The 26840-nt window shown below is 39.1% G+C and overlaps 1 protein-coding gene across 1 annotated transcript; it reads left to right on the plus strand.

The window, feature by feature from the left end:
- The first annotated feature begins 6210 nt into the window (after positions 1 to 6210).
- TBX22 (T-box transcription factor 22) lies at positions 6211 to 15905 on the plus strand. Its single transcript, XM_086387109.1, has 8 exons — positions 6211 to 6403; positions 7040 to 7199; positions 8014 to 8115; positions 10021 to 10195; positions 11069 to 11233; positions 11623 to 11687; positions 12032 to 12117; positions 15295 to 15905. The coding sequence occupies exons 1-8, from the start codon at positions 6226 to 6228 to the stop codon at positions 15903 to 15905; spliced, it is 1542 nt and encodes a 513-aa protein (XP_086243235.1). The 5' UTR covers positions 6211 to 6225.
- The last annotated feature ends 10935 nt before the right edge of the window (positions 15906 to 26840 follow it).

Genomic DNA, 26840 nt, shown 5'->3' on the forward strand with positions numbered 1-26840 from the left:
GAAAAGAACTCTTAATTTTTCTGTTTCCAAGCTGTCTTTTAGCTATGAACATACAATGGATTATATATAATTCATTGTATGTTCATGGTGTGTATATATATATATATATATATGGTGTGTGTATATATATATATATATATATATATATATATACACACACACACCAGTTGAGCTATTCCAAATCCTGAAAGATGATGCTGTGAAAGTGCTGCACTCAGTATGCCAGCAAATTTGGAAAACTCAGCAGTGGTCACAGGACTGGAAAAGACAGTTTTCATTCCAATCCCAAAGAAAGGCAATGCCAAAGAATGCTCAAACTACCGCACAATTGCCCTCATCTCACACGCTAGTAAAGTAATTGCTCAAAATTCTCCAAGCCAGGCTTCAGCAATATGTGAACCATGAACTTCCTGATGTTCAAGCTGGTTTTAGAAAAGGCAGAGGAACAAGAGATCAAATTGCCAACATCCGCTGGATCATGGAAAAAGCAAGAGAGTTGAGAGAAACATCTATTTCTACTTTATTGACTATGCCAAAGCCTTTGACTGTGTAGATCACAATAAACTGTGGAAAATTCTGAAAGAGATCGGAATACCAGACCACCTGACCTGCCTCTTGAGAAACCTATATGCCGGTCAGAAAGCAACAGTTAGAACTGGACATGGAACAAAAGACTGGTTCCAAATAGGAAAAGGAGTCTGTCAAGGCTGTATATTGTCACCCTGTTTATTTAACTTATATGCAGAGTACATCATGAGAAACGCTGGACTGGAAGAAGCACAAGCTGGAATCAAGATTGCCGGGAGAAATATCAACAACCTCAGATATGCAGATGACACCACCCTTATGGCAAAAAGTGAAGAGGAACTAAAAAATCCTCTTGATGAAGGTGAAAGAGGAGAGTGAAAAAGTTGGCTTAAAGTTCAACATTCAGAAAATGAAGATCATGGCATCTGGTCCCGTCACTTAATGGGAAATAGATGGGGAAACAGTGGAAGCAGTGTCAGACTTTATTTTTGGGGGCTCCAAAATCACTGCAGATGGTGATTGCAGCCATGAAATTAAAAGACGCTTACTCCTTGGAAGGAAAGTTATGACCAATCTAGATAGTATATTGAAAAGCAGAGACATTACTTTGCCAACAAAGGTCTGTCAGTCAAGGCTATGGTTTTTCCAGTGGTCATGAATGGATGTGAGAGTTGGACTGTGAAGAAGGCTGAACGCTGAAGAACTGATGCTTTTGAACTGTGGTGTTGGAGAAGACTCTTGAGAGTCCCTTGGACTGCAAGGAGATCCAGCTGGTCCATTCTGAAGGAGATCAGTCCTGCTTGTTCTTTGGAAGGACTGATGCTGAAGCTGAAACTCCAGTACTTTGGCCACCTCATGTGAACAGTTGACTCATTGGAAAAGACCCTGATGCTGGGAGGCATTGGGGGCAGGAGGAGAAGTGGACGACAGAGGATGAGATGATTGGATGGCATCACCGACTCGATGGACATGAGTTTGGGTGAACTCTGAGAGTCGGTGATGGACAGGGAGGCCTAGCGTGCTGTGATTCATGGGGTCGCAAAGAGTCGGATACGACTGAGTGACTGAACTGAACTGAATGTTCAAGGATTCAGTGTGAGAATTATTTTTAATATTAATTGGACCTGCTTCCTTAATTTTCTGGAGTGAGAACACAGTTATATATTTGAGGCCTATAATTAATAAATTTTATCTACTTACCATAAGAAGAAAAACATATACTCACAATGAATTGGTAAAATATCAAAAATATCTTTTCAAGTTCAAGATAATGGAATCAGAATAGAATATGTATTCTAACAGAAGTATTTCCCATGTATTTAGAAACTGAAATGCAATATTTTTGCTTAATTCACTGGCTGAATTTATTAAAATGATTCTCAAATTAAGAAACTTTATTACTTTATAAAGACTTCTGAACTTTTGAATCTGCTTTATGATTTAAACAAAAGTTGAAGGTGCCAATATTAGTGTAAAGTGCTTCAGTTTCTAATGGCTGGGTACAAATGATTTATAACTATATAGTTAATGTAAATATTAATACATTCTTGAAATTAACCTCTATCATTTCTTTAATGTTGAAAACAGCTGTGAGTACTTACTGTGTTCCAGGCATTATGCTGAGTGGTTTGTGTATATCATTTTACTAACCCTCAGATACATACTCTTACAGAAACATACTCTATGAAGGTATTAAAAGTAAAAACTGAAATATTAGAAGAAAGAGAATAAATGTTAAAAAAAAGACTTTTGTAAAGTCTCTCAGATAGAAAGTAGCAAAGTCAGAATTTGAATCAGTTCTGTATTAATCCAAAGTCTGTCTTCCTATGTGTTCTATTGCTTGAGCCTTATTCCTTTTTGTTAATTATCATAGTCCTAGTAATTTTTGTAGAAAGTCAAATTTTCTTCCAGGTTTTTACATTCTAGGATAGTGTGTAGCATGTAATTTCCTAGTTCACAGAACCAGTGATATTGAAGAAGGAGGAAGAGGAAAGGAAGAAGAATCAGGGGGAAAATGTTGATTTTTCCAAATTTTTATCAAGATGAATGTATTTATCAGGATTCTTTTCCTTGCAAGTGATAGAAAGACAGCTGAAACTCACTTGGGCAAAGATGATTTATTTGTGTAAGCAATTTAGCTAGTTCAGACAAAGTGAAATTCAGGTACTCAAATGATGTTGTGAGGAAACTGATTCTCTGCACTTCTTGACTTTTGTAGGCAGACTTTTCCCAAGAAATGGCAACAATGACCATAAGCAAATTATTTCAGACTCACATTCTACAAGCTTGGTAATGTGCCAAAATATCTTAACCATGGGGAATGAGGATCAAGGGAGAGAAGGAAGAATAACTCTTGGAGGAAACAATCTCTATCATGAAGTCGCTTGTAGTTTTACTAGTGTGGCACTAGGTATGACCAGTCTCAAAGTATTTTATTTTATTTATACTTGCAGATGGTGACTGCAGCCATGAAATTAAAAGACGTTTACTCCTGGAAGGAAAGTTATGACCAACCTAGATAGCATATTCAAAAGCAGAGACATTACTTTGCCAACAAAGGTCCATCTAGTCAAGGCTATGGTTTTCCTGTGGTCATGTATGGATGTGAGAGTTGGACTGTGAAGAAGGCTGAATGCTGAAGAATTGATGCTTTGAACTGTGGTGTTGGAGAAGACTCTTGAGAGTCCCTTGGACTGCAAGGAGATCCAACCAGTCCATTCTGAAGGAGATCAGCCCTGGGATTTCTTTGGAAGGACTGATGCTGAAGCTGAAACTCCAGTCCTTTGGCCACCTCATGCGAAGAATTGACTCATTGGAAAAGACTCTGATGCTGGGAGGGATTGGGGGCAGGAGGAGAAGGGGATGACAGAGGATGAGATGGCTGAATGGCATCACTGACTCGATGGACGTGAGTCTCAGTGAACTTCGGGAGTTGGTGATGGACAGGGAGGCCTGGCGTGCTGCGATTCATGGGGTCGCAAAGAGTCGGACATGACTGAGCAACTGAACTGAACTGAAGGGTTTCCCAGGCAGCACTAGTGGTAAAGAACCCACCTACCAATGCAGGTAGATGTAAAGAGACATGGGTTTAATCCCTGGTTTGAGAAGATCTCCTGGAGGAGGCCATGGCAACCTGCTCCAGTATTCTAGCCTGGGGAATCCCATGGACAGCGGAAACTGGCAGGCTATACAGTCCAAAGGGTCACAAAGAGTCGGACATAACTGAGGACTTAGCACACATGCATGAACAATATAGGTATATATTTGAAAAATTTATTTCATTAAGTATGCTTCATTCCTTCTTTTATAAATTAAAAGTGGCAGTTGGAATACTTTCACATGAGTTTGACATAATCTGTTTGGTTAGTAAATACTGCAGAATATGAGATTTTTTTCCTTCAGTGAGATTTAGTTTTTTTTATGCATACTTTTTTTTTCCAAATAACCCATATTGCCTATATAGAAAAGTAGAAAGGCCATGAGTCTTTGCCCTTTTCATTTCATAAATATCCGAGAAACGTAACATTTTCAGAAACAAACTTACATCTGAACATTTATTTTAACACACATACAGTTCATCAGAAGCAATATTTTCAGGGTTGACCTTGTTTTGTGCATGTGTTAAATAACATATTTATTTGTTGTTGTTGTTTAGTTGCTCAGTTGTATTTGACTCTTCTGTGACCACATAATACCTATTTATAGTGATTAATAAAATATTAGATTTTTATTAGAGAATTAAAAACTGCTTTATCTCTCCTTAAAGCAAGTTCAGATTTCATGTTCAGTAAGAGCTTTCAAAACCGTATATACCTGAAGGCACATCTATATCCTCTGTATCTCCTTAGACTTTGAGACTATTTGATTTGTATTAAATACAAATTTAATTTTTCTTCAAGAGATAAATTCTGTATGTGTTCCTAGTTATAACAATTTTTTGGCAATTCAGTATCAACATTTTACTGTAAGGATTGTCCAATTGTCAACCAAAAAACTTTCTTTCTAATGTGGACATCTATGGGTTCCAGAGCCCCTCTCTCTCTCTCTGTCTCTGCATTTTCCATGTGGGCTGAAGAATCTCTTATAAAGGTTCATGAGTGTTTCTGGTTGAAATAAAGAGAATATTCAAAGGAGACTTTCAGCAGTGGAAAAAAGAACTTCTATCATAAATGCATGTCCCTCACGCCTCAGGTAGCTGACAGCCTAGTGCTTTGGCAGCTGAACAAATCAGAGAGCTGGTTCTGAGGCTTGCAAAAACTTTACTCTCAGGAAAAAAGTTAACATAACTTAACTACAACTTAGTTCAGTACACATGGGAGAGTTCAGCTCTCTGAAAAGCTGAAAATGTCAGGAGTTAGGATGCAGTTTGCAAGAGAGCCCAGGAATGCCTGATAAAAAGTGTATGATTAAATCCCAAGCACACAGGCAGGCCTCTCAGGTCTGCATGCATAAACACATTCCTTGGAAGTGGTAGGCAAGTTGCTTCCTGACACAAAAAAGGTGACTTTATCCATTTTTAGGAAAAGAAAATTTAGCCCAGGAGGATATTTCAGGAGACAATGGAATCAGTTACTAAGCACAACATTTTGAGGTGCCACATCATTGGAAGCACAATTCTGATTGGTGCTCTACTTGTGGCCCTGGAATTCTTAGGCTGTGTTTGTTAATTAAACCCTGTAAGAGGCTGTATATGGGAATATTGGGCACAGTAGAAGCAGGGACTGAAGGCCTAGGTTTGTTCTTCATCATTGACAGTGGTCATCTGGGAGCTTCCTGCCTGCACTCTCTTATCTCCCCACCTAGATAAGAAGGTCAGACCAGCACAGGGCCCACCTAGTTTGAGATCCAGACTGTAGAACAGACAGGCCCAGAAAGCTTGTGCTGCTCTTTGTTTCCCTAGTGTACTCACTTAAGAACAAAAACCCCTATATACTTCTCTGGATCTGGTTAAATCAGTTTCACTTTTGTTGGAAAAGTGGTCTCCCGTGGGCAATTACTTTGCGTGTCTTCAAGTTTCACAATTTAATGTAAAACAGTAAGTTTTTATACCCCTCCTCCTCATTAGACTATCCCGAATTCCTTTCCAATCAACCTCCACCCACTTTTATCCCTACACCCCCACCTCCCCCTTCCCTGTCAGACTCTGAAGTGTCACTCACGGTGTTTTTTTTTTTTTTTTTTTTTCTTTTTTTTCCTATACTTCCAACAGTTTCCAAAACAAACAGTGGAGGCTAGGAGCAGCCGACCAGCTGGGTATTCACTGAGTCGGATGCAACAGTATCTCCCAATCCGAGCGGCCTGAGCCGCCATTGGCGGCAGGTCTGCTCCCTAAAAGCGCTGTGCTTGCCAATCTCTGAGCTCTGACAAGTCACGGAATCAGGGATCTGAGGACTGATGGCCCGCACATGTCCACTGGGAGGGAGGAGACCACAAAGGGGACTAGACTCCAGAGGACTCTAACTCCAGTTTAATCTTCTTGCATCCTGTCTATTCAAAGAACATTTATATGTATATATAAAAATTATACATTTTTTCCTCCTGCATATAGATTTAGAAAAATTTTTCTGAGTTCTCAGTTTTTCTGATTTTCCCGCTTTCCCTCCTTTGCCTATCCTCGGCGCCCTCCCACCCTCTCCCTCCCTAACCCAGCTCAGGTTCAATCTTTGCAGAGTACAGTTTTCTTCAGCCTCTCCAGGGATGGCTCTGAGCTCTCGGGCGCATGCCTTCTCGGTGGAAGCCTTGGTGGGGAGACCCAGCAAAAGAAAACTACAAGACCCTAGAGAAGAGATGCAACCTGAGCTGCTTGAGAAAGAGGGTGGAGAGGAGGAGGACAGAAGGAGCAGCGCCGCTGCAGGGACGAAGAGTGAGCCGCCTGGTAAGTACCTCTACCGCAGCCCAAATCCCTGCGCCAGCTACCCTAGTTTGCTGGGTCCGAAAGTCTCAGGCGGGCCTCTCAAGGCTGCTTGAGGGCTGCTGGCCCAATCAAAGGATGTCTTAGCCCTATCAAAGGATGTCTTGGCCCAGCTGTTGGCCGCGTTCCGGGCTGCGGGGATATCTCAGCCATCTGGCTGTAGGGGGAAGTTTCAGAGCCTCCAAGTTCAGCCTATAGTATTGCGGTTCATTTGCGGTGAAGGGGAAATCCCCACAGGTTTGTGAAGTGAGTCTCTCCAACCTCCTGGAAACCCTGAGAGCCAGAGGATGGCTGTTGCTCAGAGTAAGAAGCAGGGCAAGGACCCAGATCCCCAGGTGATTCAGCATCAGGGACCAAAATTCTCCAAAAGAGATGAGAGTGGGAAAATTTGAAGAAGTGTCATGCATTTCACAGGGCACGACCTGGGTCCCCTCTTCTCCATCAAGGGGGACATAGCGGGTATTTTGAAGAACTTGGAAATTAGTCGCCAAGGTTCCCAGGAAAGAGACAAGGCTGGTCTGTTCTGAGACAGGCGTCAGTGAGAAGGGGGTGCACGGCTGCGAAGCTCTCTCAAACTCTGTGTGTCTCTATTTCCCACAGAAAAGCGAACCAAAACAGATCCTTTAGCAACTACTTTTGGCTTTAACAGCTTTGGAAGTCTGGAAGAGAAAGATATTATTCAAGTGGAACTTCAAGGATCTGAGCTGTGGAAGAGATTCCATGACATTGGGACTGAGATGATCATTACAAAGGCTGGCAGGTTTGGCTTTGCCCAAGTTGTTCAAGGGCTTCACACAGTAGGCACTTAATGTTCTTATCACATAAAATGAGCTCCTCCAGTTTTATGCTCTTGTACCCCTCTCCCCATATCCACACCCCAGAAAAGTATTAGGAACCACTGTCTCTCAGTTGACCAGAGTAGGCCTTGCCTGGCCATTGTTAGTGGCTCATCCTTTCTTTCCTGTACACCCTGTTCTAAGAATTCATTCTCTCAGCTTCTGCCTGTGAAGTAAATGATAAAAATTAAACCTGCCAAGGCAGGTGCCAGATGCCACCCCCACGTCTTAAGCTACAGTCAGGCCCTTCTGTTAAAGCCTCACAGTTATTAGTGAACAATATCCCATCAAGCAGGCTGACTAAACTGAGCCCAAGTCAATTTGAGGTTGGTCTTTCCCTCTTCCTGTGGGACAGTTTCCTCACATCACCTGGGTAATTTTTGTGTATGTGAATCTTCTTAATTTCAGTCTTCTCCAAATCTGCCTCACAGAAAGCACCACTGATGGGAGGGGAACAGCTTTTTCTCTCCTATTTTTCTTCTATGTGGTGGTGGTGGTGGGAAGTAGGGCAGACGAAAGCCTCATGGTAAGAATATTCTGCTCCACTCAGAAATCTTGAGTTTGTTCAATCAAATATATAACCAGAAATCTTTCTTCATGAACCAAATGTCATTCCTGAACCTGTCTAGAATGAGAAGAGTATTGTGAATGCCTTTGATTTTCATTTGTCCCCAACCTTGCCCCTGCTCCAAACATTTCTAATCGTGCCCAGGTCAGTCGCTGTTTTCTCTCCCACAGGCGGATGTTCCCCTCTGTTCGGGTCAAAGTGAAAGGACTGGACCCAGGGAAACAGTACTATGTGGCCATTGATGTGGTGCCAGTAGATTCCAAACGCTATAGGTAACTGGGACCAAAGGAGGGTACTACAGGCCTGGAATGGGTATTCAGATCTATGGAACCTGACAGCACTGTTTTGAAAACTCTACCATTGAAGGGGGAATTTATTCTTCTGTGGGCTTTGAGAGTTGAGTTTTCTCCCTTAGACTGGAGTTCAGGGAGTTCAGACTGAGAGAAAAGAAGACTTGTTTTTCTTTTCTCTCATTCCTGGCACACAGATTTCAACTGGGACTTCAATGTACCCCAAACCTCTCACTGACCGTCTATCCTAGCCTTGACTCCACAAACTGCAGAGGGTATGGGCTCAACAACTAGGAGGGAAGCTGTTTAAAGGAATTTGGGGAGAAATGCTGGGGCTTCTGGGGCTCTACTGGGCTCTGGACTGTGCTACTTTAGGGCTGGGTCCTTGAACAATATTCTAATTTGCCACCCAAAGCTAGTCAAGCAGTTATCTTACCTAGGTCCATGTTTTTTCTTCCTTCCTTAGCCTCTTACCTGAAGCAGAGGCCAGGTCCCAGAGAATTCAAGTAACATTTCTCTTAATGTAAGCTCTCTACTTAAAGCAGGCTAAAAGTGGCCACACTGATCTAAAGTTAAGAGGCTCTTCTTAGCTAGCAGCCCAGAAGCTGGGGTCTTTGCATGCTTTAACTCAAGGGTTTGGGGGTTGGGTGGCAGCCCCTGCCCTCACTCAGCCAAATGAGCATTCAACCGAAATGGATGTCTAGCCTTTCTAGGAAACAGCCTGCATAGCGCCCAGTGCTGGGTGTGAGAGGCAAGAATTAGGCTGGGCTGGAGAACCTGTTAGGACCGTAACCCCAAAATAGCAGAACAAGCTGCTTTTCATGCTTGAACTGGTTTGGGAATTTGGCACATAACTAAGCCATTAAGATTGGAGACAATGGACAAACAGACATAGAGAATAGACCTATGGACATGGGGGAGGGGAGGATGGAGAGGGTGAGGTGTATGGAGAGAGTAACATGGAAACTTACAATACCATATGTAAAATAGATAGCCAATGGGAATTTGCTGTATGACTCAGGGAACTCAAACAGGGGCTCTGTGACATCTAGAAGGGTGGGATAGGGAGGGTGATGGAAGGGAGGTTTGAGAGGGAGGGGACATGGGTGTACTTGTGGCTGATTCTTATTGATATATGACAGAAAAACCACAAAATTCTGTAAAGCAATTATCCTTCAATTAAAAACATTAAGTGGGAAAAAAAAGATTGGAGACAATGGGAAAATCAAGACCACAGTGGGCAGAGTTCCTTGAGGGTATTCTGATATAAAGCATTGTGGCAAAAGGGGTTTCCACAACTGCTAGTGGCAGTGGGCCACACCGATACTTTCCTCACTCCTCTGCTTCTTCCCTAACACTTGTGGGACAGGAGGATTTTTTGGGTGTCTCTGCATGGTGAAACAAGTTAGATCAATTTTTGTTGCAGTTTCTGTAAGGAGATACAAACCAGACTATGAAATCCCATGACATTATACTTGCCCTGGCACTTTGCAGCATTTTAATGACATATGCTTATATACAGTTTGTTTTCTATCCCTGGATGCTGTCTGGAAATCATGTTAAATCCAGCAGCCCAGTGGTAAAGAAACCCTCTGCAATTCAGGAGACATGGAGATGTGGGTTCCATCCCTGGGTTGGGAAGAGACCCTGAAGAAGGAAATGACAACCCACTCCAATATTCTTGCCTGGAAAATTCCACAGACAAAGAAGTTTGGTGGGCTACAGTCCATGGGATCACAAAGAGTGGTACACAGCTGAGCTACTGAACACTCCCACTCACTTTGAGATTAGCAGGCAAAACTTGACCAAGTTCTTTAGAACCAGTTCACAGCAGCCCCTACTCCTGGCTTTGGCCGGTGCCTAAAGTCACACTCCACTCATTTTCAGGTACATCTATCACAGCTCCCAGTGGATGATAGCTGGGAATACAGACCACTCATGCATCACTCCCAGGGTCTATATTCACCCAGACTCACCTTGTTCAGGAGAGACATGGATGCGCCAGATCATCAGCTTTGATCGTGTGAAACTCACTAACAATGAGATGGACGACAAAGGTCATGTAAGTGTGCACAATCCTTTGTCCCAAGGAGAAGAGGAAGATGCCAAGGCGTCAGCTGGAGGTTCACCTTGGAAAGGCCAAGAAGGTGTCCCCCAGGTGTGCTAGTTGTGGTTTTCAGGAACTGTCCAAGTTCTGGGCCAGTGACCAAAGTAGCTCTTGTGACTTTTGTTTGGCATCTGAGAATGCTGGGGGTTGGAGATGGTGAATAAGAGAAGTTTGAGGGCTGAATGTGACTTGTTTAAACCAGGATGTCTGGTTGTGAGAGTGAAAGGGAACTCTTACCTGAGCAATCTGGCACTTTAGCTTTCCTGGCAATCACTGTGGGCTCTTCCCCTGAGGTGCACCTTCTATGTTTCATGGTATGGTGGAAGTCTTCTCCACAACCCACCTGCATGGAAGGCCTTTCAGGTCACATAGACCTTGAACCTTCTTCCCAGGTGCACATCACCTCTGGCCTGCCTGACCTGACACTGTGCTAGCCACAAAAGGAAGAAGGATTCTTCTTGGTTTAGGAGGTAGGGAGGGTCAAATAGTTTCCCATCAGTTAAATAAGCCCAGGGAACTTATGGCAGGCAGTTGGATCTCAGTGACACTTGGGAACATTACATGCTCACCCACATTTGGAAGCAGGAAAAGACCTCAACTTGAAATGGAACCACTGCTTACTGGTGCCACTGTGGTGTCCATTTCCTGAAATCCCTTATACCTGAGAACCTCTGTCTAGTGCCAAATGGCACAGAAAAGTGGGGTTAGCCTAGGCTTTCTGGTTTAGCTTCACTTTTGTGTGGGAAGTTTCAGGGTGCTGATGAGAGGGGACCAGTGTAGGGGAGGGGAAGCCAATTACTAGGCAGAATTTGATTATTTCTCCTCCAGATCATTCTGCAGTCCATGCACAAGTACAAGCCCCGTGTGCACGTGATGAAGCAAGACAGCAGGGTTGACATGTCCCGGATTCAGTCTCTGCCTGCTGAAGGGGTTAAAACATTCTCCTTTAAAGAAACTGAATTCACCACGGTGACAGCTTACCAAAATCAGCAGGTAAAGCCAACTAGGTCCCAGGCAAGCAGGAATGGCTCTGGAGAAGCTTTAGGGACAGAGTGAAGTTGTACTATATGGATTCAATTTTCCACAATTAAAAAGAAATCCATTAAAAAGAATCCATAGTCTTATTGCTAGTAATCAAGGCAAGTTTGATTATGAGTTTTGTGGATCTTGTGTTAAAGAAGAGCAGGACAAAGAATGCCAGGAGAGAAAGGTGATAAACATTCCAAATTTGACTTAGCAATATGCTTAATGTTTATTTAACATGCTATATTATACTTTGGAAGGTTTTGCTGTTGTTGTAACCATTAAAAGCAACAACAACAATGGCAGTGTTTTCTACTGAGGTCACTGACTTTATCTTTCTTTTTCTTCTGAATCCTTAGATAACCAAACTGAAAATAGACAGGAATCCTTTTGCTAAAGGATTTAGAGATCCTGGAAGAAACAGGTAAGCAATATAACAGTCACACCTAATATTTATATAGCCCTTTTCACAAGTACTACAGCTAAAGAAACTGTGGCTCAGAAGCCCAGAGTCCCTGCATTTTGTAACTAGTAGGTAGTAAGAAAGAAAGCTAGATACTTTATCTCTAAAATCTTGCCTCCTCCCAACCCCCCCAACCCACTTTTAAGATATTATTTATTCTAGATTCTTGGGCTTTTATTTAGGGATAAACACTGGGGATTTTATTCACTCTTAAAAACTATAACAAAATAACTCAAAAGTGTACATAAAGTATTATTTTCAAGAATTGCATTCTCAACTTGCTAAAGGTTGTACATCTTTTTCAGGGGTGTACTGGATGGACTTTTAGAGACATATCCATGGAGGCCTTCTCTCACTTTGGATTTTAAAACTTTTAGTGCAGACACACAAAGTAAGATGTTTCATTAATTTTTATTTTTAAATGTTAATAAAATAATGACCGTCAGAAGCTCTGTACAAATACTACACAAGAATATAAGTACATGCTAGAAAATGTGTGCTTACAATCAAGTGAGTGTATATTTATCTTGATGAGGAGATAAGAAGCAAAAAGGGAGAGAAACAGGCAAGATGGAAAAGAGTGTAAACATGATAATTAATGGTGGATTTACTGACTTGTATCTTCTTGAGTTATCATTCATCCTGAGAGCTGTAGAAATCACCTGGGTCTTTCAGCAGCTCACTATCTCATATTCTTTAGAATCTGCCTGTGATACACTGAATTGAAGTGAAGTGAAGTGAAAGTTTCTCAGTCATGTCTGACTCTTTGTGACCCCATGAACTATACACTCTGTGGAATTCTCCAGGCCAAAATACTGGAGTGGGTATCCTTTACCTTCTCCAGGGGATCTTCCCAACCCAGGGATCAAACCCAAGTCTCCCGCATTGCAGGCAGATTTTTTTTAATATAAATTTATTTATTTTAGGAAGTTAATTAATTTACAATATTGTATTGGTTTTGCCATGCACCAACATGAATCCGTCACAGGTATACACGTGTTCCCCATCCCGAACCCCACTCCCTCCTCCTTCCTCCATCCCTCTGGGTCGTCCCAGGGCACCAGCCCCAAGCAACCAGTATCATGCATCGAACTCGGGCTGGTGATTTGTTTCATATGATATTATACATGTTTCAATGCCATTCTCTCAAATCATCCCACCCTCTCCCTCTCCTACAGAGTCCAAAATAGTGTTCTATACATCTGTGTCTCTTTTGCTGCCTCGCATACAGGGTTATCGTTACCATCTTTCTAAATTCCATATATATGCATTAGTATACTGTCATTGCAGGCAGGTTCTTTACCACAGCCCAAGTATATAGGAGTGGGTAGCCAATCCCTTCTCAGTGGATCTTCCTGACCCAGGAATCAAACCTGGATCTCCTGCATTGCAGGCAGATTCTTTACAAACTGAACTATTAGGAAAGCCCTGGCGTGCACTAGTGGCCTTATTTTCAAATATGTTAGATATTAAAATAAATATTTTGTATTTTATGAGATACTTTCAGTGCATGATAAAAATGACTTCCATTAAATTTCATCATTACTTGGCTTCAATTTTCCTTTCATTGTTAGTAGGAAAAATAAATGTCAAAAACAATACTAAGCTATTCCAATTTGCTTAATTGCCATAAGCACTTAAAATAGCTGCAGAGCATTTGTTGTCAGGTAGTACATCACCTGACTAAATAATAACTTGACAATGCAGGCTTTCTGGTAGAAGAATGCATACCTTCATTTACTATGATATTCAATTATAAATAGAAAAGTCTTTATTCATGAGCAATATGGAATTATTTTACCCTTTTTGTCTTTACTTCATTAAAGTTGTTTGTCTTTAAACATTAATTGAAAGTTAGTTACATTATAGTTAGGTTGAATTTTACATAAAAATATCATAACAACTAATTGAAATGTAAAGAAATCAAGTCTAATTATTTAGTGAAATATTTCACTGAATTGACTGTATTAATTTGGTTCAAGTTGCCTAGAAAAATATGAACACTTATTTGATAGTATCACTTTAATAGCATCTAGGCAGGATGATTTTAAATTATCCAAGTCAACACAAAACACATTAATTTGTAAAAAGCTAAAGATGATCATTAATAATTTAAAATATATATTTTTCTCAATTATTTAAGATGTCCAGAATGTTCTCAAATTACAAAGAAAAGGGGTACCATTTTTGTTTAAATAATATTTGGATGTTTAATTATAAAAGATATTTTCTACCCTGTTGATATAGGATTAAGCTATGTTTACATATAAAAGCGGGCTTCTGTGGTGGCTCAGCAATAAAGAGTCCCCCTGCAATGCAGGAGACATGGGTTCAATCCCTGGGTTGGGAAGATCCCCTAGAAAAGAAAATGGCAATCCATTCCAGTATTCTTGCCTGAACTATCTCATGGACAGAGGGGACTTGTGGGTTACAGTCCATTGGGTTGAAAAGAGTCAGACATGACTTAGCAACTGAACAACAAAAAGTATTTTAAAATAGTTAAGAAAAATTGCAGGCAGGTTCTTTACCAGCTGAGCTACCAGGGAAACACTAAGAAAAATAGTAGCCCCTAAAAAACTCCACAAAAACTTGATCAAGTTCAGTCAATAACCAATTTTTTAAAAAAATTAAATAATTACAAATATAAGGTGTAGAATCTAGATTTTCCTGGGCATTATATTTATCCCTGATTTTAGTAGATGCTAGGCAACCATAAAGGATCACCTAACAACATTGGTATGAACAGTTTCATTTTCATCTTGGTATTTTTAACCTGTAAAACTGTCTTTAATTCTTGATATAGTGCATCATAGACCTTTCCCCATCTGTGATTTTCACATAAGAGAAAACCTAATATATTAAATGTTCTTTTTTTTAATTTATAAGATTACTTTCATATGCAGTGATTTTTTTAAATCAACTAAAGCTTTCTATAGAATCTCAACCAACTTGTTAAATTTAATCTAGAACTTATTTTAGTAATTTTTTTTTAAGTTAAAGATAAAAACTTTTATTTGTAAGATATAATTGGTTCTGGATCATATTTAATTAGGCTTCTTTTTTTAATTCATTGAATGAATGTTGCTCAAGTACCTGGTATAGTTCTAGAGCATAAAGAATGCTCAATGTATGATACATAATAGTAATGCTAAAAGTAGTAGTGGTAGCAATAGAGATACCATATTCAACTTTGATCAGAGGAATGGTCTTTTCCAAAGGAGTCAAAATAACTGTGGCTTCCATGGTGGCTCAGTGGTAAAGAATCTGTCTGACAAGCAGGAGACATAGGTTCGTTGCCTGGATTGGGAAGATACCCTGGAGAGGGAAATGGAAAACCACGCCAGTATTCTTGCTGGGAAATCTCATGGGCAGAAGAGCCTTGAGGGCTACAGTGCATGGGTTCTCAAAAGACTTGGACATAACTTAGTGACTAAACAGCAACAGCTAAATAACTCTGAACTTGCAAAGAAAGCTAATCTAAGAATGAAGCAGGGATAGTTATGGACATGATTACTGATTCAGTAGGAACATATAGTTCATTGTTCATTGATTGACTTGTCATTCACAGGTGGAAGCAGCAGCTCATCCCCAGTGACCTCTAGTGGAGGGGCTCCTTCTCCTTTGAACTCTTTGCTTTCTCCACTTTGCTCACCTCCTACATTTCACATACCTACAAGCTCCCTTGGAATGCCCCGTCCAGAGGTGTACCTACACAGTATCAACCTGCCCCTTTGCTACAAGATTTGCCCAAATAATTTTTGGCAACAACAGCCTCTTGTCTTGTCTGCTCTTGAAAGTCTAGCAAGCAACAACAGTTCTCAGTCTTCAGCCCCACTCATGATGGAAGTTCCCATGTTATCTTCTTTGGGAGTCACCAATTCAAAAAATGGTTCATCTGGAGACTTAAATGGACAGTGTCTACAAGCACCTAAATCTTCCAATCAAATGTATGAATTACAGGTACTTGAAAATATTTTATCACCAAACCCCATTGCTCAGGAAGCAATTGCTTGCTCTTTCCATCCTTCCTATGGCTTTTATAGATACAACTTCTCCACACCACCTAGACTGGTAAATGCTGCCAACCATCTTAAAGTGAATGACAACAGTCAAGTTTCTTTCATAGAAGGCAAATACAATCACTCTCATTTGTATCCAAAAATTAGCCATTACCTTTAATGAAATAGTCATGTTCCTAAAATGATTGCAAGTAAGCATATATTTTCTTTATGTGTCACCAAAAATGGTCAAAAACTAAAGGGCTTAAAAAGCTTCATTATCAGAAGGATATTCCTTTGTTAAAGTGCTTTATGACATGCCATAAATCAGATATGAACTATAGCAATCTCTGATTGCAGTAGCCTTAAGTCTCAAAATAAGATACTCAATAAATATTGTTTGATGAGGTAAGATTACCAGTGAAAAATGACTTCAGGTAACAAAGTCCCTAATTATAGTGAAGCCTGTTTACAACAACTGCCTCTTAAATATTGGCAATGACCAAAAGAAGATAGATTTAATTCCTGTGAAAGCAGTGAAACAATTTCAACTTTACCTATGAATATTGGTATCGTTTTAATTATCTATCTCATAACTGTAGAACATTTCATTGTTAATTTGCCTTATACTTTTATACTCTGCTGTTGGGACATTAACATTCTAATACTAATATTTGCAGCCTATGGACCATTTAATCCTGAAGGAACATGAAGATTAAATCAACAACAAAATATTTTAAATAAATTTGATCTTTTATGCTCTTTTATTTTTTAGATCATTCTCAGGTGGTGTTTGTTTACTTAGTACTTTAGCAAACCTGGCATTTTATGTACAAAGTTTACAAATTTTTGTAGTCCTTCAAAAAGACTAAAAGTTATGATTTGAATTGTGAGTATATATTTGAATCCATAAATATGAAACTAGCATTACAATGGTACAATTTAATTTCACTCTTCTGCATCAATCATGGTAAACTATACAACATTAGCATAAATGAGACTTAATTTTAGTTTATGAAGTTGAAAAGTTTCCTTTCACCTGGTCCTACATTTTCTGGAGAGATTTGTTAAGTATAACCTCTATATCCTTAAGATGACTTGGATTTTAATTTTAATTTGATGCTGCTAGCTTTACAATTTATTAAGCCAAGGCCCTTCACATCACAATGGTATGACTTGAAAAACTAACTGCACTGAAAAACTGCTTTATAAAAACTTTTCCAGCACATATTAGGGAGCATAGTCAGTCACTCAGTCATGTCTGACTCTTCGTGACCCATGGACTAAAGCCCTCTGGGCTCTTCTGTCTATGGAATTTTTCAGGCAAGAATACTATTGTAGGTTGCCATTTCCTTCTCCAGGGGATCTTTCCAGCTCAGGAATCAAACCCAAGTCTCCTGTGGCTTCTGCATTGACAGGCAGATTAGTTACCACTGCGCCACTTGGGAAGTCCCATATTAGGGAAGGCATATCATTATTGGACTTTACAGGTGGCACTGTGGTAAAGAATCTGCCTTCCAATGCAGGAGATGCAAGAGATGTGAATTTGATCCTTAACTGAGGAAGATAAGCTGATGGAGCAAATGACAAACCACTCCAGTATTCTTGCCTGGAAAATTCCGTGGACAAGGATCCTGGTGAACTGCAGTCCATGGAGTTGCAAAGAATCAGACACAACAAAGCACACACACACGAGTCAACATTATTTATTTTGCTCAAAATAGTTTTTCTTCTCAAATGTACCTTATAAATATACCTTCTTATACATGCATTAAAATTATATGTCCCTTCACTTCTGGGCATAGGGATAGAACAGCACATAGTTACATTCAAACTGAGTATTCTAGTCAAGATGAAAAATTATTTATTGTCCAAGTTAATTAGGTACCTGTTATAAAAGTCTTTGAGGCAGAAAACCTGTACTACTCAAGTTTATCAAATCAAGGTTTAAAGTAGCAAGCACACTATTCCTGTCTACTATTAAACAGGAAAGCTGTAGGCTAATTTTTACTGCCAAAAGAATGATTTTTTTTTAAAGCAGAAACTCCCAAGTCAGATTATAATAAAACTTATTCTGATGACTTACATGGCAGATACTTAGCAACTAAAACCATAAAGTATTTGGCTGAAAAATCTAGAAAATTTCTGGGTTACTTTTTTAATTTTTTTATTATTTATTTATTTATTTTTTAACTTTACAATATTATATTGGTTTTGCCATACATCAACATGCATCCGCCATGGGTGTACATGTGTTCCCCATCCTGAATCCCCCTCCCACCTCCCTCCCCATACCATCCCTCTGGGTCATCCCAGTGCACCAGACCCAAGCTTCCTGTATCCTACATCGAAGGTGGACTGGTGATTCGTTTCTTATATTATATTATACATATTTTAATGCCATTCTCCCAAATCATCCCCCCCTTCCTCTCCCACAGAGCCCAAAAGACTGTTCTATACACCTGTGTCTCTTTTGCTGTCTCGCATACAGGGTTGTCATTACCATCTTTCTAAATTCCATATATATGTGTTAGTATACTGTATTGGTGTTTTTCTTTCTGGCTTACTTCACTCTGTATAATAGGCTCCAGTTTCATCCACCTCTGGTCAACCACTTGTAAAAGAATGAAACTAGAACACTTTCTAACACCATACACAAAAATAAACTCAAAATGGATTAAAGATCTAAACATAAGACCAGAAACTCTAAAACTCTTAGAGGAGAACATAGGCAAAACACTCTCTGACATACATCATAGCAGGATCCTCTATGACCCACCTCCCAGAATATTGGAAATAAAAGCAAAAATAAACAAATGGGATCTAATTAAAATTAAAAGCTTCTGCACATCAAAGGAAACTATTAGCAAGGTGAAAAGACAGCCTTCAGAATGGGAGAAAATAATATCAAATGAAGCAACTGACAAACAACTAATCTCAAAAATATACAAGCAACTCCTGCAGCTCAATTCTGGGTTACTTTTTAATGGTTATTTAAGAAAAGGCATTGATTTTGTAGCTGCTCAAGTACATATACACCATACTTTATATTTCAGATAATTTTTCTGTGTATAATCCATATACAGTTGCAAATATAAACTATATTGGGAAAGGTGGTTTATATTAAGGGGAAAACATTTAAAGGCTAGAACCCAGGCATCTATTTTAAGCTGTTTTTATATAATATTCACAAATTGTCCTTCAATACTTTTAATTGAATAAGAAACCAAGGGAAAACCTTTATAGAAAATTAGACTTGGAAGAGACCTTAAGAAGTTCAGTAAGCAGTCCTCTATTTTCTGAACAATTTTCTCATCTGTGGGAAATTGCTATCATTTCTAATTCATGTACAATTCATATTTAGTACCCTTACTATGTTATATTAAATAAATTCTTATTACCAAATAAGATGTTGCAAAACTTGAGTAACTTGGTAAGTTGAGGCTAATGGTTATGGAGTGAAAAACAGAATGCTATGAAATTATATTAATTTCAGCTGTGTCAACTGAATATTAGGTTTGCTTTTAAAACCTACAAAAATCAAAAGTCACTCAAATTAGACAAAGTATGAAGTATCAAATGAAAGTGACCAAATGATACATAATAGACTCCCAAGTCTAATAATTAAAACTGCTATTTCCATTTTGTTTGACCATATATATACATCTAGGCTTCCCTCGTGGCTCAGTGGTAAAGAATTCACCTGCAATGCAGAAACCACAGGAAATACAAGTTAGACCCCTGGGTTGGAAAGATCCCATGGAGGAGGGCATGGCAGTCAACTCCAGGATTCTTGCCTGGAGAATCCTATGGGCAGAGTAGCCTGGAGTGCTACGGTCCATAGGGTTGCAAGGAATCAGACACTACTGAAGTGACTTAGCATGCATGCATACATCTACTTCATCCCATTAAAGAAAAAGCATTTTAATTTAGTTGTCAGAAGCAGTTTAATTATGTTATCTAGATAAAAATCTGATCATATGACCCAAATAAATCTAGAGAAAATAAACTTTCATCTACTCTATAAGATTTGTACATTGAATCAGGAAATAAGTGAATGTCACTTTATCTTTGCAACTTAGCTTAGTCAAGCTAAGACCCGGTGTCAGGAAGTATTTCTATTTTGTGGAACAGTCAGTCAAATTGAAATCAAGGGCTTGAGTTCAAATTTGAGCCTCTTTGCAGAACACATGTCTAAGTGGATAAATCCTATATTCATTACATTTTAATCACCAGAGTATATTTTTAGGTAACAAACTTAGCATCAAAACTTTTTTTTCATTAAATAGAGCAAGTTTGCCCTCTGGACATTGTATTTTAAACTTTAATACATAATATTAGATTATATAATATTAGAGTTTTCAAACATTAATATCATTACTCCTATTTGCTATATTATAAACATAGTTGTATTTTCTTCAAGCTATGAATTTAGATGTTCATGATATTTCACTGCTATTAGGCAGTCTAGTAGTAGACACGACTTCTTCTTTGTGAGGTTGAAGTGAGTCTATGGCACACAAAAACTGAAAAATTAGAATCAGCAAGTGATGAATCAGTGAATCTGTCTTTGGATGATCACAGTTCTAAGTGCTGACAACTTGAAAAAGTGCCAACCAACAATGAATAAAGACAAGCATCTTTATTGGATATTATGGAAGAGTTCCCTTTCATTATCCTAATCATTTATAGTATGCACCTTAAAGAAAATCACGGTGCACATAAAGCTGATAATATGTATCTTTTAACTGTTACTGATGCAATAGTAAGCCAGAATATGATTGAAATAACTTTGTACAAATATTTAAAATATATTTTACAAAAATCTACAAACATTGTGATGACAAATCTAGATGCTTTGAAACAATAGTATTATATGTCCATGTTTACAGTAGGGTAATATACAGTTATCACTGATTTAAATCTCAGTAACAAATCTTTTCCTTATTTGAAGATGCAATTTGCTAAGTTCTAGATGTCACCCTGTAATTCATATAACCAGTGGGGTTTTAGTTTCATTTTGTTTTAGAATAATTTATACTATGTTGCTTTTTCTCCCTCCTCTTCTCAAAGAAAGGATGCTACAAGACATCTAATCATTGCATTCTTATACTATTAATGATGTATTCTTATATGGAAAGACGTATTTAAATATACTTAGAAATGTCTAATTGCATGTACTGCATTTTGTGAATTGACAGGGTGAATTGAATTGCAGTAAAAATATTTTATGGAAGTACAATGTTTTTACTCCAATTTAGAGATATGTTGCCTTTGTGCTGAAAAATCTTTATTTAGCCAAAATAACAATAGTATCCTGGCATATAGCAGCAGTTTACTAGTCAATTTCACTGGAATTTAACATGTTTATTGGAACAATTTAAAACAACCAAATGCATAGCTTAGGCATCAGTGACTGTTGCTTTGATATAGGTGCTTTAATATGCATTTAATCTTCTTAGGTTTGGTCTGCAATTAAATGATAATTTGTATTAAAATTGTGCAAATAAACATGATTTGAATGTCAACATAGAGTAAATAAATATACAGAATGCTTGAAACATATCCAGTATTAAAACTATTTACATGTGTGATGCTGCCCAACTTTTGACATGCTGTTTCAATAAAATATTGAGAGGAAAAAGACTAATGTCATTTCCTTTCAAAGTTTTGTATGTTCATGTTTACAAATTTGTACTGCAAATTAATATGTAAACATGCATTATAGTGAGCAGATGTTCAAAGAATAGTGATACGATATTTCTACTTAGTTGAAATGTACACATATATACTGGATTTATTTTTTCAAAGTACCTAAAAGAGTTATAAAATTTGAAATTAAACATAATGGAAAACCTTTAAGTTACAGTACAAGATGCATCATTAAACTCTTTTATCAAATGATAATTAATTTGTTATTGTTAAAGATGAAAGATTTATTATTTTGAATTGAAGATCACATACACACATGACAAATTATAATGTAACATTGTAGATATAAAAGTTAATTCAGAATTTTACTAGAATATGAAGGGAATAAAATCACATGTTTCTATTAGATAATATTAATGTAAAGATATTTTTGTTAAACACATAATTCAGTTTCCCATTTTTATGTTAATTTTTGGAACGTGTCGATGGTTTAGTATTTTGCCTTTATTTAATTTTGCCTAAAATTGAGCTTTCATATTTCTTTTATGACCTGAAGATCTTGTGACCTCTTATCTATTATTCTAATGTATAATCATGCTGGATTTTTGCTTTATTGAAATTTGTAAATTTTAGGAAAAACTTTTTCATAGAAGCACCAACAAATATTACCCCTTGAAAGAGGCATATTTTCTTAGTTAAGACTCCAGTTAAACTGGCAAAATTACTCACTACTGTACTTGCACAGATATTTATCTGGCATTCTTTACAGGAATTCATGTACAGGTCAAATACTTGATGTTTAAATACTATATTAATAATTCTGTTTTCAAAACTCAGATTGGATCATCATCAAACTATGATGCCAAGAAGAAAGAACTATTTAGCAAATATACCATGACTTTGCTAACTATCAACATGATTCTTTTCTGTAGTTATAACATTCATGAAGCTGGGATGGAGATAGGGTATTCCATTTCATAAAGGCTCTGCAAGCCATAGTACCACACATAAGGGATTAAGATAAACTGACGCAACATTTACTCTCAATTGTTGTTGCCAATTTCAGCAGTCCCTTGGGTGAGTTGAATTAGGGCAGTTGACATGAGCTCTTGGCTAGTTAAGATTCAGAGCTGTCTAGTGCGTGAGAGCTCTATAGCTGATAATAACAAAGATGTGAAACTTACACACACATATTATACTATATTTTACTTTAGTTGTTCACATGCATATTTCTCCTACTTGACTTAAGTGGAGGGAGGAAAGCATGCGTGTGTCCTAAGTTGCTTCTGTTATGTCTGACTTTTTGTGACCCTATGGACTATAGCCCACCAGTCTCCTCTGTCCATGGGATTCTCCAGGCATGAATACTGGAGTGGGCTGCCATGCTCTCCTCTAGGGTATCAGCTCAACCCAGGAATAGAACCTGCATCTCTTAAGTCTCCTGCATTGGCAGGTGAGTTCTTTACCACTAGTGCCACGTGGGAAGCCTGAGAAGCACCTGGGAAACCTGGGAAGCACCTAGGAAGCCTGGGAAACACTTGAGGGGAGGAATGGTACTTTTAAAATAATATTTCTAACTTTTAAAAGTTTATATGTATATCATTGCAAATTAAAAAGCACAAGAGGACTTCCATGATGGTACAGTAGATAAGAATCTGCCCACTAATTCAGGGAACACAGGTTTGATTCTGGGTCTGGGAAGATTCCACATGCCATGGAGCAACTAAACCTGATCGCTACAACTACTGCAACTACTGACTTGTGCTCTAGAGACTGTAAGCCGCAGTTAACAAAGCCCACACACCCTAGAGCCCACATGCCACAGCTACTAAGCCTTCATGTTGCAACTACTGAAGCCCATGTGCCTAGAGCCTGTGCTCTGCAACAAGAGAAACCACTGCAATGAAAAGCCTGTGCACTACAACAAAGAGTAACCCTCACTCACAACTAAAGTCCACATGCACCAACAAAGATCCAGCAAAACCAAATAAATAAAAATTAAAAATATAAAAAGCACAAGAAAATGCAAAAATTTTCATAATCGCAAGTAGTGTATAGTTTGAGTTCTAGTCATGTATGTCTACACACAACTGAGCATACAATATTTTTGTATGGCTATGGTCATACAATATTGATAATGCTTATTCATATACCATGAATATTTACCAATTAAGGGTCCAAAGCCATAAGTATTTTGATGACTAAGAATATATTAAGCCAAATTAAAATGATAAGAAACGTAATCCTGATTTACACAGGACCAATTATTTTAAAAAGACAGAAGTGGGGAAGGTCCTAAAATGGCAGATGAATAGGATGGGAAGACCACTTTCTCCCCCCACAAATTCATCAAAAGAACATTTGAACACTGAACAAATTCCACAAAACAACTTCTGAATGCTGGCAGAAGACATCAGGTACCCAGAAAGGCAGCCCATTGTCTTTGAAAGGAGGTAGGACAAAATATAAAAGATAAAAAGAGAGACAAAAGAGGTAGGGATGGAGATCCATCCCAAAAAGGGAGTCTTAAAAGAGAAGAAGTTTCCAAACACCTAGAAACACTCTCATTGGCGGGTCTGTGGGGAGTTTTGGAATCTCAGAGGACAACATAACTTGGAGGAAAAATTAAAAATAAATAAATAAACCCCACAGATTATGTGTCTAACAGCAACTCCCAGTGCTCAGATCCACCAGCAGCAAGCAGGGCTGAACAGGAAGGCTCGGGCTGCATTGCTTAGGGTAAGGACCAGGCCTGAATGCCCTGAGGACAATCTGAGGGAACTAACGTGAGATAGCCAGAGAGAGAGAGAGGAGAAAAAAAAAAAAAGAGAGAGAGAGAGAGAGAGAGACAGAGACAGAGAGAGAACTATCCCAAGAAAAGCCCTAACCTAATGCACTGCCAGGCCTGCTACAGAACAAAGGACTGAGGGAATACCAGAGGAGAGCTAGCCAGCTGCACACCAGCCCATCCTCCACCAGAGACAGGCAGGCAGGGAGCAGCCAGAGCCAGAAAGGGGAAATCTCGCTCCCCCCCCCCCCAACCCAGAGGCATCGTCTACCAAACTGTAAGCAGGCTCCGTTGCTAACCAAGACTTCTTATTCTGAACAGTTGACATCTGCTGGGAGGGTCACAGCCAGAGATCAGCTTCCCAGAAGAGACACACAGCACCTGAGAAGATGCACCTGCTGCGCACCCAGGACACTTAGGGGCTGGGACTGGGGAGTTGATAAGACTCACTCCCCACCTGGGGAGGCTGTGCTCGCCAAGCACCTGGTCGCCTGAGCTGCTTGTGAAAGGTTGTTGTTGAATCACGCGAATACACCAGGATTCTTGGCCCCCGGAGGAGAAGAATTCAATCCGGGGCCAGAGACGAGGCTTGATCGCTCAGAGCTTTTGTGTAATAAAGTTTTATTAAAGTATAAAGGAGATAGAGAAAGCTTCTGACATAGGCATCAGAAGGGGGCAGAAAGAGTACCCCCCTGCTAGTCTTCAGCTGGATGTTATAGAGTCACTAGCAGTCTGTTAATGAAAGAAAGGAATGTCTTAAAATTCAGAATGGCACCAGGCCCCTCACCCATAAGATGCATTTTGGGATAATCTTGGCACCAAATGGCTTATCCTGGGCCATAAAATGATTAACTTGAATCTTGAAGAAGGGCAGATCACCATACAAATAGTTTCATTGACATAGATTAGGGGAACAATATCTGAGTATAACTTACTGGTTTGTCAAGTAGGTTCTGGGCCAAGAGGTGGAACCGACTTGGAGACAGAGTTTGGGGTAAAGGCATAGTACATTAGCATAGCTTAAGACAAACATTTCCATAAGAAAAAGGCATTGGTTATCTCTAGGCTCAAGAATAGCTAACTTCAGGCGAAACCAGGTGTCATTATGGCAACACAGTATTTTAAGAGAAACCTCCCTTTAAATCTGTATAGTGAAGGAAAAAATATTGTTAGTTTGTTTCCTCCTGCCGCTTAAGAGAGATAAAAAATGTCTGACACTTACAGGCTATTTCCTCCATTTGGAGACCCCTAGATTTCCTATCAACCTGCCTAGGAAATGACTCTCTCACTTGGACCTGGGAAGGGCACAAAATGCAGGCCCAACCGAGTCTCTGCTTTTATGGAGTACCTGAGAACCTGAACCTGAGCAGCTTAGACTGGGGAAGTGCACTCAACCCAGGACCCACCTCAGACAGTTCCCCAGCAGAGCATCCTAGAGCCTAAGAAGTGTAGACCATGAAAGCACACATGTTGTGAGCTGGGGCAAACCCGGTGCAGCCGAGACACTTGTGAGCACTCCCCACACACGCCAGTGATATTTGTTTGCAGTGTTCCTCCCTCCCCAAAGCACGACTGAACAAGTGGTTTTAAATAAGTGACTACCTTTGCTCCTTTGTGTCACGGTAGAAATTAGACACTGAAGAGACCAGCAAACAGAATCTAAAATAAACAGAGGGAACCACTTTGGAAGTAGATGCAACAGATTAAAACCCTGTAGTTAGCACTGACTACATTGGAAGGGGCCTATAGATATTGAGAAGTATAAGCCGGATCAAGGAACTATCTGAAACTGAACTGGCCCAAAACTGTCCACAACAGCTCCAGAGAAATTCCTAGATATATTTTTACTATTATCATTTTTTAAAACTTTAAAAAAAATTAAGTCCTTTATTATTCCTTTAATTTTCATTTTTGTAACCTACTATAACCTTGCAAAAAAAAAAAAAAGAAGACTATTTTTAAACCAAACTTCATATACATATTTTATAATTTTTCTAACTTTGTTTTTTTTTAATATTTTAATTTTGAGAGTCTAACCTCTACTTTAGACTTTTAATCTTTGCTTGTTGGTATTTGTTATCAATTTTGTACCTTTAAGAATCCAATCTTCAGTACTCTTTTTACTTGAGAGTGTGATTACTGGCTTCATTGCTCTCTACCACTTTTGACCCTCCTTTTCCTCCACCAGGTTGCCTCTATCTCTTCCCTCCCCCTTCTCTTCTCTACCCAACTCTGTGAATCTCTTTGTGTGTTCCAGGCTGTGGAGAACACATAGGGAACTGATTACTGCCTAGACCCATCTCTCTCCTTTTGATTCTGCCATTTTTTGCACCTGGTCACCTCTGTCTCCATCTTCCCTCTTCTCTTCTCTGTGTAACTCTGTGAACATCTCTGATGGGTCCAGACAGTGGAGAGCACATAGAGGATTGTTTACTGGCTAGCTTGCTCTATCCCCTTTTGATTCTCCCTCTTCTCCTCCTGGTAACCTCTATCTCCCTTATCCCTCTTCTCTTCTCCATGTAATTCTGTGAACGTCTCTAGGTGTCCCTCACTGTGGATAAATTTTTCATCTTTAACCTAGATGTTTTATCAATGGTGCTATATAGATGGAAAAGTCTTGAGGCTACTGTAAGAATAAAACTGAAAACCAGAGGCAGGAGGTTTAAGTACAAAACC

This window comes from Bos grunniens, chromosome X (genome assembly GCF_055505025.1).
Source record: "Bos grunniens cultivar Pamir isolate PY7600 chromosome X, Bosgru_T2T1.0, whole genome shotgun sequence".
In the NCBI taxonomy this organism is placed as follows: domain Eukaryota; kingdom Metazoa; phylum Chordata; class Mammalia; order Artiodactyla; family Bovidae; genus Bos; species Bos grunniens.